Source organism: Solanum verrucosum, unplaced genomic scaffold, assembly GCF_900185275.1.
Source record: "Solanum verrucosum unplaced genomic scaffold, falcon-dt-bn FXZP01000261.1, whole genome shotgun sequence".
In the NCBI taxonomy this organism is placed as follows: domain Eukaryota; kingdom Viridiplantae; phylum Streptophyta; class Magnoliopsida; order Solanales; family Solanaceae; genus Solanum; species Solanum verrucosum.
The window spans coordinates 16,400,345-16,410,890 of record NW_026019969.1 but is presented as its reverse complement, the minus strand read 5'-3'; the positions used below and the strand labels follow the sequence as shown (position 1 = coordinate 16,410,890).

Genomic DNA, 10,546 nt, shown 5'->3' with positions numbered 1-10,546 from the left:
GTTAATTATAATTAACTTTGGAAATCAGTAGATTGTAGCGGTTTCTTTTGTTGGAATTAAGTTTTACGAAAAGGTAATTCTAATCCCTTATATAGTTCAATGAAATAATTGTTCTGAATTCGATTATAATGTTATGAAGTCCTTAAAATTACATGTATTGTTATATGCCACTATTTTATGACGCATATCATATTGTTGATTGCATGAATTGTTACTGTTTAAATTTGCTCATCGAATTATTTTTACACCTGACGTTAATTTAATCAACTAATTTGATTCAAAGATGGTTGTTGTTTACTCCTAGTTTTATTTCAACATGTTTATGTACATTTATTTGATGGTACAAATTGACAACTTCGTTTATGACTTTAATTTAATTACGTGTAAATTGGTTAGAGATTCTGTATTAGTTATCATTTAGAGTTTCTGGAGTTTAATAAATAAATAATATTGCCATACTTATGGAGACAATTAATTATTAGAATAATTTTTATCGTATCCGAAATATTAAAAATGGAGGAGATGAACATTAGTTCATTTAAGTGAGTCATTAATTCATCAACGTGAGATAGTTCTTTTATTAGTAATTTCACACTATCATCATTTGGTGAAGAAAAATTATTATATCACTACGTGTATTATTTTTCTCTCAATTAGTTTAAAGGAAAAAATTAATTAAAAAATAATATACAAAAAATAAAAAAAGAAAATGTGAGCAGAGAAAAGTATAATAATAAAACAAAATAGTGCAGAATGGAAAGATGAAGATAATAAAAAAAGAAGAGGAATAGATCATTAAAAAGAAAGTAAGAATAAAATAAATAAACATTTAAAACAAAAACAGAAGAAACAAAAGATGAAAAGTTATAAAGAGCAAAAAATAAAGAAAAGGTAAAAATAAAAAAGGGGAAAACAAAACTTAGCCAAAAAATTATTTAAATAAAAAAGAAGAAAAACATTTTTGTTAGATAAAAACAACAAATAAAAATAAAAGTAAGAAGAAGAAGAAACAGAATGTAAAGAAAAAAAAAAAAAAAAAAAGAAGTAAAAACTACAAAAAAAATAATAACGTGCAAAAAATAAATAGAAGAAAATTAGAAAAAGAAATATTTTGTTAGACAAAAATCAAATAAAAATAAAATAAAAGTAAGAAGAAACAGAATGTTAAAAATAAATAAAAAATGAATGAAAGTAAAAACTACAAAAAGTAACGTGCAAAAAAAAAAATAGAAGAAAAATAAGAAAAAAGAAAAATTTCAAGAAATTGGTTTCAACCTCTTTAACATTTTCTTTTTCTAAAATTAATCCTAAATCCCGTAGAAGTTTACCTTCTATTATAATTCAAATATCGACTCCCACTAAAACGACAATACTAAAATTCTCCGGACTCTAAAAAATCTAAACAAGATAGTTATAATAAATCAAAGAAGGTGGGACATAAGTAAATGTATAGCTGATAAGTATACTATATCCAAAAACTAAGTCAAGCCAAGATATAAGTCAATGAAGCAACTGTGCTAGAAACACGGGACTCGAGGGGTGCCTTACACCTTCCCCTTGGTCAATAGAATTTCTTATCCATATTTCTAGTTCGCAGACCATTAAAAATTAGAGTCAACTTCTTTTTGATTAGGGGTAAAAATTAGGTGACTTGGAACACCAAAACTCGATTCCAAGTGGCGACTCTGAAATAAAAATAATCTCTTTTCAAAATGTCACTTTAATTGGAGAAACTCTATTTTTCAAACCCTTCGTTTGGGGAAAAATAGGGGTGTGACAGAATCTCTTCGATTTAACATACAAAGAAAGAAAGAATAAGAAGAAGTAACCAAGGTAGGTTCAAATCTAATGAAAACAACATTTTGCGATTTCTATCATAAGATGCGAATTACTGCAAGATACAAGACTAGACAGACCAAAATATTACCAAAACAACACTAGATCATTTCGAGTCATAGATTGCTAACCCCGAAGAACATGTTCAACATTAAAATCAAAGCAGATAGAAAGAGGAATTGAAACTCAAACGAACAAGAGAGACAACGAGCATTAAGGAAAGAAAAATAAGTTAGGACATAACCACCAAGAATAAGATTAGATCTAAACGAAACAAAGGCACATTTTCGAAGTGAAACTAAGAAGATTCATAGACTTAGAATTCATTTTAAAACAACAATTGTTGTTATGGACTTGAAATTGTACCAAAATAGGTTACTAACAAATTAAAACTTGAACAAATATCAACTATGAAGAACATGAGCAATAGACAGAACCATCAGACCAAAGGAAAAACTAGAAAAAATATAACTTTGAAAACAACTCTTAACAGAGAACTTGAACTAATATATTTGACATTTCTATAAATAAAATGTGTAAACACGAATCCAGATGCTTATTGTTTACGAGAACAAATGCAAGGAACTAAAACCAAGGTAAACAATAACCTTTAGAACTAATCTCAAATGAGCAACACAAATAGAACACCAAAGGAACCAACAAAATATTAACAGTAAGAACAAGGAAAACATTATTAGCTACTAAAATGTCAAACCAAAGTCTAACACATGAAAACTAAAGAGAAGCTAAGAACACGTAAATAGAGAACATAGAAGAGCTGGGATTTAAACAAAGTCAAGAGGATTTACCTCTTTCTGGGCAGCGAACAGAGAACAACAAGCGGAGAAGCAACTTCCCACGACTACGACGAGATTCTGAGAAATCCGGCGAGTCTCAACAAACCACGAACACAAAGAAGAACAGAGCTCTATCCTAGGTGTATTCGAATGTATTCACTCTATATCTCTCGCTACCGTTCTTTTTCTATCTATGAATCCTTGCCAACTTTTCCAACTTTTTTCCCTCCCCAAATACTGAAAATGAAAAGAGTTTATATAGAGGGGGAGCTAGGGCAGATTTGGGGGGGAAAGACGAGGGTGATTTGGATTGAATTTTCAATTCGAAATTTCAAATCCCTTTTTTGATAAGGAGTAAAAAACTAGCTGGAATAATACAAAAAATCATCAATTGGTAAGAAATTGCAACGGCTAAGCAATGAGGGTCGTTCGATCTAGACGCCAGTACGAGTGAATCGTTGATCTCTTTCCACCTAGCACTGGAACTTTGTACGAATTGTCGATAGGGCGAGGAAGACGACGAGAAAATAGTACTGGGTACGTCGTACGCGTCTGCCGATTAACGCCGTGTAATCTCCGTCTCATCGTCGTTCGCTTCCGTCTTCACGTTGTACCCTTTTTCACTGTAAAGTGACGCTGCTTCTGGAAAGTTAACGTTGTAGGAATATATTGCTGGGTTCTTTTTGATTAACAGAGATGGGTTGGGTTATGTATTGGATTTGCTGGTGGATCTTTGGCTGATGGTTTTTTTTTTTTTTTTGAATTGGAATTGTGGGCTGCTAAACAAGGGCCCAACATTTGGTCTCCAAATGGGGTTAAGGTGAGGTCAAAATGGGTTAGATCTTGGAGTTTAAGATAGTCAAATTGAGTTAAATTTACAAATTCGGCTAAATCCTAAATAAGACAAATTAACATTAATTAATTAACGAGCTTCTTAATCTTAACGAAATAAAATAATTAACTTAATTGCAAATTAATGATTAAGAATCATAACCATAATTTAAACTAAACTAATTTAATAAAATACTTACTAAAATTAAAATCTTTTTGAGATGATTTTCGAAATATTTATAAAATATACTAATTATATACAAAATTATATAAAACATATATATTACTTAAAAATTATAAAAATGATAAAATTAATTAAAAGTAACTTGAAAGACATTTTAAAATTTTATAAAGTCAATTATTTCAAATCTTTGGAAATTAAAGAAGCTCGTTGATTAATCTATAACGTGGAGGGCCAAAATTGGGTGTCAACAGGGATAAGGATAGAAAGTAGATTAGTGTACCAGGGAACATATAAATAATCAGTCTCAACAGTCCTGAAAGTAAACAAGTAAATTATAATTTTGTTTTGTTAATTTTTTTGGCGAAGATCCAAAGTAGTCTTTGAAGAAATTTGCGACTTTCACAGAAATCAAGGATGAAATTTCTCACAAAAAAGAAGATACAATAACTAATATGATTTGTCTAGTTTTTATAGATAGTTCCTGAAGAGACGCAAATGAAGAGATACAACAGTCTGAATGAACACAAAAGTTGGAAAAAATAATAATTTAAAGATAAAAATAAAATAGGGGTGAATAAACTAAAGTACAAAAAAAAAAACATAAAAATAAATTCGTAAATTCTAAGGGTACCACGTAGGCGGGCCTATGATTCTTTTATATATATATATATTAGGTATTCAATTAAAACATTTACTCCATTCTCGACTTTTATAAGGGGTAATCAAATTTTAAACTAAAATGAACTGATATTTATTATTTATTTGTCAATACTTTTAAAAAATAAAATTTAAAAATTTGTTTATTGTCTCAATAACAATTTCTTTTAGGTATTCAATTGAAATATTTACTTCATTCTTGAATTTTATAAAAGTAATCAAATTTTAAATTAAAATGAAATAATATTTATTTTTTATTTGTTAATTATATATATAAAAGAACCTTAAGTCCGTCTACGTGGCGCCGCCACCACAAACCAGAAGTCCCATTTAATTTATTTATTTACAAAACTAGCCTTCTCCTTTCATGAAAAGTTGTGAAATTTATAAAAAATTGTGACTTTTATGAAAATTTGCGATTTTAATGAAGAATTGCGACTTTTATGAAAAATTGTGAATTTTATGAAAGGTTGTGACCTTTTCCGAAGAGTTGCAACTTTTCCAAATAGTTATAACCTTTCCGATAAGGCACAATTAAATATTTGTGTACTTTACTCATGTTGAATGACTCAGTGACACAATTGCATATGTTATAGATCTTGGTATGTATTTTTATAATCATTAATTTATGGTTATGTTACTAAGGAAAAATGATAAGATGTAATAATTTTCATTTTCCTTAATATTATAAATGTCTTGTATGTAAGATAATAGTGTTTTAGTTTTAATGAATGATAGGTTTTAAAAATTATTTTATAAATTTCATGATATTAAATTTTCACGCGAAGCGTATGTAATTTTACTAGTATTTTTTAAAATTAAAATATTAAAAAGCGTTAGATGGCCCAAAAGTGGCTATTTGTCGAAATCTACCATTTAGATGGAGCCTAGGAGCTGGGAAAGTGAGCGGAACAGAAGATCCTTACTCATCCGCAAAGCTAATTTCGTTCGTTCCGGGTTCTTCTTCTCCTCTCTTCGAGTGCAATTAGTGGTTTGCTTAGAGTAGGGCTATGCTCCGGCACCGGATTTTCTAGGGATTCCTTTTCTTCGCCTAACATTTTGCCCCAACCCTAAATTTTCCACCGTCAAGATAGTAGCCGGAACTGCGGTATCAATTTTTCTTTCCTCTGTGTTAATTACTAACACATACTCCATGTTTTAGGCCATAAGGACACAGTACGCCTGCGATTCTATGCATATATGTAAGGTGTAACTGGAAAGCGAACTTCTCGTCTCCCTAAGGAAGATGGATAATGAGGTAATCGAGTTTGATATAGGCTTAGGAGGTGGAGGTGGGAGCGAGGACGGGGATGGAGATGATGTTCTTGACGAGGAGAATGTCGCCAACTGTTCTCCTGTTATTGATGGAAATGTTGCAACAGTTCGAAGTTACTCTCCTCAAGGGGACCTCGATCTTGAACCATATGAGGGCATGGAATTTGAATCTGAGGAGGCTGCCAAGGCGTTTTATAACTCCTACGCACGCCGTGTTGGCTTCAGCACCCGCGTCAGCTCCTCCCGTCGGTCCAGGAAGGATGGAGCCATCATTCAAAGGTCGTTTGTCTGTGCCAAAGAAGGATTCCGCAATTTGAATGAGAAACGTACCAAAGATAGAGAAATTAAGCGACCACGTACTGTCACCCGGGTTGGCTGCAAGGCCGCTCTCTCTGTCAAGATACAGGACTCTGGTATGTGGGTGGTCTCTAACTTTGTCAAGGAGCACAATCACGAGCTGGTTCCCCCTGATCAGGTCCACTGTCTCCGCTCCCATCGTCAAATTTCTGGTCCTGCCAAAACCCTAATAGATACCTTGCAGGCAGCTGGTATGGGTCCCCGCAGGATTATGTCTGCCCTCATTAAAGAGTATGGTGGTATTAGCAAAGTTGGTTTCACAGAGGTAGATTGTCGTAATTACATGCGGAACAACCGCCAAAGGAGCTTGGAAGGAGACATACAGCTCCTCTTAGACTACCTGAAACAAATGAATATCCAGAACCCTGGATTCTTCTATGCAGTTCAGGGTGATGAGGACCAGTGCACAGGGAATGTCTTCTGGGCGGACTCTAAGGCAAGAGCAAATTATAACTATTTTGGTGATACTGTTACATTTGATACAACTTATAGGTCAAATAGGTACCGGTTACCCTTTGCACCCTTTACTGGAGTAAATCATCATGGACAACCTGTTCTCTTTGGATGTGCTTTCCTAATAAATGAATCAGAAGCCTCATTCATATGGCTTTTTAAGACATGGCTTGCAGCTATGTCTGGTCAACCTCCCTTGTCAATGACAACAGACCATGATGCTGTAATTAGGTCTGCCATCATACAGGTTTTCCCTGAGACCCGTCACCGTTTCTGCAAATGGCACATCTTCAAGAAATGCCAGGAAAAGTTGTCACATGTCTTCCTTGAGCACCCAAATTTTGAAGCAAACTTCCACAAATGTGTCAATTTGACAGAGTCTACTGAGGAATTCGAATCCTGTTGGCTTTCTCTTGTTGACAAGTATGAGCTCAGGGATCATGACTGGCTTCAAGTGATATACTTAGATCGCAGACAATGGGTGCAAGTATATCTCCGTGATGCTTTTTTTGCAGAAATGTCCATAACTCAGCGTAGTGATAGCATGAACTCATATTTTGATGGTTATGTGAATGCGTCAACTAATCTAAATCAGTTCTTCAAATTGTATGAGAAAGCTGTGGAGAGCCGTACTGAGAAAGAAGTCAAAGCTGATTATGATACGATGAATACATTTCCAGTTTTGAAGACCCCTTCTCCAATGGAGAAGCAAGCATCCGAGGTTTACACGAAAAAGTTATTTATGAGATTTCAGGAGGAGTTGGTTGCCACTCTAACTTTCATGGCGAACAAAGTTGAGGATGATGGACTAGTTACCACTTATCAAGTTGCTAAATTTGGGGATGACCACAGTGCTTACTATGTAAGATTTAATGTTTTAGAAATGAAAGCTACTTGTAGCTGCCAGATGTTTGAGTTCTCAGGACTTCTTTGTCGACACGTTTTAGCAGTGTTCAGAGTGACAAATGTTCTGACTCTTCCTTCTCATTACATCCTCAAACGATGGAGCCGAAGTGCAAAGAGCAGTGTTGCATTGGAAGACCGTGTTGCTGATGTAATCAATTATTATTTGGAATCACATACTGTTCGATATAATATGCTGAGACATGAAGCGTTTAAGTTTGTGGAGGAAGGGGGAGAGACTGTTGATTCTTATACTGTGGCAATGGCTGCTCTGGAGGAGGCTTCAAAGAAGATTTTCCTAGCAGTAAAGCATGAAGGGAGGATATCTTTAGTAAATGGACATTGTCGAGAAAACTTGACTAGAAATGGGGTCCATGCAAATTACAACAGTGAGGATGAACAAAGAAGTCTCGCATGTCCACTCTCTGAGGTTAGTCATTTTTAAATTTTTGTTGAACTACCAGTCACATGGTTCTCTCTTTTGGCTGCATTTCTCATGTCTACGTACTTTTTCCTTAACCTTAAATTATTTAATGAGGTAATGTGATAAATTTGTCTGGACTCAAAGAAATACAATATGCTTTGAGGACAATGCTTCTTCTATCCAGAAGATAAATCTAATTGTATGATTTTGTTTTCTAGAGATGTTAAGAGTCCCTACAAGTCTACAACATTAGATGAGATATTCTTTCGCTAATGCACTTTTTTGCTGCATCTGTGCAGATTAACAACACATCCTTATTGCTATTTTATTTACAAGATTTCTTTACCTTCACAAAAGAAAAGGAAAAAGAAACTGAAAGATAAAGTTATCTGTAACTTCCTCAAAGAATCTGGAGATGACATAAATCACCTCCTATTACATTGTCGGTTAGCATCCACTTTTTGGGGGTGGGGGGATTCTGAGATGGCTTGGAGTTGAGTGGGTGATGCTGCACAATGTGAAAGACTTAATGGCAAGTCTTGACATTAAAGACTTATCAGTTTTCAACAAAGCTTTGCTGGGCAAATGGCTTTGGCAATTCGGGATGTAGGTTCAAGCTTTTTGGAGAGAGGTGATAGTTGATAAATATGGGTTTATAAAAGTGGGATGGAGAGCTAGAGTTGTCCATATGCCTATTGGGTGTGGCTTGTGGAGGAATATATTGAAGGGATGAGATGACTTAGTGCTAACATATCATTCAAGGTAGGAAATGGAAGGATGGTTAGTTTCTGGGGATAAAGGTGGTGTGGGGAGATATTACTGAAAGATAATTTTCAGATTTTGTTCAGAATATCACGTCAATGAAACTTGACGGTACATCTAAAAGGGGGACACAAGGAAGACAACTTTTGGGATTTGAGATTTAGAAGGGATTTCCATGATTGGGAGGTAAATGAGTTCCAAAGTTTGATTGCCCTACTTCATAGGCTAGTTACTCCGGTTAATAATCGTGATGCTTTGTGGTGGGATTTTGGGAATAATAGAGTTTTCTTTGTTAAATCTTCTTATGAGAAACTTTTGATTAGGGAGGAGGTGATTTTTGTACAATGCAGTATGGACTCCACAGGTGCCGAGGATGTGTGCCTTTTCTCTTGGCTAGTTACTAGCGGGGTGATCTTGACAACGGAAAAATTTGAGAAAGCGGAAGATTGTTTGCATCACTTGGTGTTTCATGTGCAAGGAAGAGGGTGAGGACATCAATTATCTTATTCTCCATTGTGATTTTACCATGAGGTTATGGTGGGATATGTTTAAGAGGTTTAACCTCTTGGTTAATGCCAAAAATGGTGAAAAAATTGATGTTTTGTTGGTGGAGCAGGAGAAGACGTAGGGCATGTAACATGATTCCTCTTGTGTTGATGTGAGTTGTTTGGATAGAGAATTAGAAGAACTTCTAAGGGGGTAGAATCGAGTTTTACTAAGCTTAGGAGTAGTCTCCAGTCACTTAATTTTCTTTGGTGCACCCATAGAAACTGGGTAGGAATAGAAGTCAAAGTTGTTGGATAGAAACATGGTTTTACATATTCTATTTGGTGCATTGAGGGATCTGTTTTCATACCTCAGTATCAACATCTATTGGTTGTTATAATTTGGTCAAACAATCTGAAACAATTCTTTGCACTCTCCCCAGTTGTAGGCATTGAATTTGGTCTAATGGGGAATCATGACTATCTGCACTTCTATCTTGTAAGCGGGAGTTCCGACTCCCTAACTTGTGATTCCCTCCCTATTCTTCTTCCTTTTCTCCTATGTATAATTTAAATTTTGAACTTTCGAGCTGCAAAGAAACTTTTGCATGTCTGTTACAGAATTGATATTGTTGATGGAAGGTTTGGTTATTTTATGTGATCTTTGGTTATTTAGACTGATAAATTATATGCATATTACTGTAGGATGACATGGATACGAAGATCCAGGAGCTTTCTTATCAACTGGATTGTGCCAATCAGAATTGTGAAGTTTATCGTGCAAATCTTTATTCAGTTTTGAAGGATATAGATGACCAGAAGCAACAACTATCAATTAATGTCCAAAGTATTAAGCTTAGCTTGAAGGATGGTCTCTGAATTTCTCCTGTTGTGGTACATGTTCCATAATGCTGTACATAGTTGGTCCTTCAATTTTTATTGTACACAAAAATCTCCTAGGTTGCTTTTTATGGAAATCTCCATGAGCTCATTTGGCAGGTGTAGCCTGTTGTGTTCTGTTCAATATCCTTAAAAGTTGTCAGCTGTTTGTTCTTAACCTAGTAACACGGTTTATCAATACCATTTGACATAAATAATGGTTTTATTGTTAAAATCTACATGCAAGGATAGTTTGATGCAGTTCGATTGTTGAAAAGATGGTGTGCAGGTCACCCTGTTTTTATTTATTTGAGAAGACCCATAAAGCATGTGTATCGTTGTTTTGTTACCCATTAATTGAGGGACTTCTCATCTTATCTAGAATTCATGGCAACTTTCCTTTCAGCCGTGTACTTCTTGCTGGAATTAGCTTCAGCGAGTTACACACCCATATAAAGATTCAGCTACAGATAATCATTGCAAGTCCTCTTGACCTGTGTAAGTTGTCCAACATCCGGATGGGCTCTACATTGGCAGCTTTCTGCATTTTTTCAACTACTTTATTATGGATCAAAGAGAAGTGCTCACCCTATACGGCTATAGTTGGTGTTCACATACTGCTAACAAGGCGGAGGGTCTGCAGGAGTTGGAAGTCAGGGAAGGGAAAAAAGCAGGGCAGTAGGATCTAATCTTCAACGGCTTC

The 10,546-nt window shown here is 34.7% G+C and overlaps 1 protein-coding gene across 2 annotated transcripts; it reads left to right on the top strand.

The window, feature by feature from the left end:
- The first annotated feature begins 5,302 nt into the window (after positions 1 to 5,302).
- LOC125815466 (protein FAR1-RELATED SEQUENCE 5) lies at positions 5,303 to 10,115 on the top strand. Of its 2 annotated transcripts, none has more exons than XM_049494940.1 (2): positions 5,303 to 7,723; positions 9,670 to 10,115. In XM_049494940.1, exons 1-2 carry the CDS (start codon positions 5,552 to 5,554, stop codon positions 9,841 to 9,843), a joined length of 2,346 nt encoding a protein of 781 aa, XP_049350897.1. In that variant the 5' UTR covers positions 5,303 to 5,551; the 3' UTR covers positions 9,844 to 10,115. The 2 variants fall into 2 exon arrangements, with proteins under 2 accessions (XP_049350897.1, XP_049350899.1); XM_049494942.1 differs by lacking the exon at positions 9,670 to 10,115 and adding an exon at positions 8,017 to 8,359.
- The last annotated feature ends 431 nt before the right edge of the window (positions 10,116 to 10,546 follow it).

Excerpts from the sequence above, each read along its gene's own strand:
- LOC125815466 (XM_049494940.1), top strand. The coding sequence starts at position 5,552 with ATGGATAATGAGGTAATCGAGTTTGATATAGGCTTAGGAGGTGGAGGT. Across the intron at positions 7,724-9,669 it reads TCGCATGTCCACTCTCTGAG|GATGACATGGATACGAAGAT; the intron begins GTTAGTCATTTT and ends ATATTACTGTAG.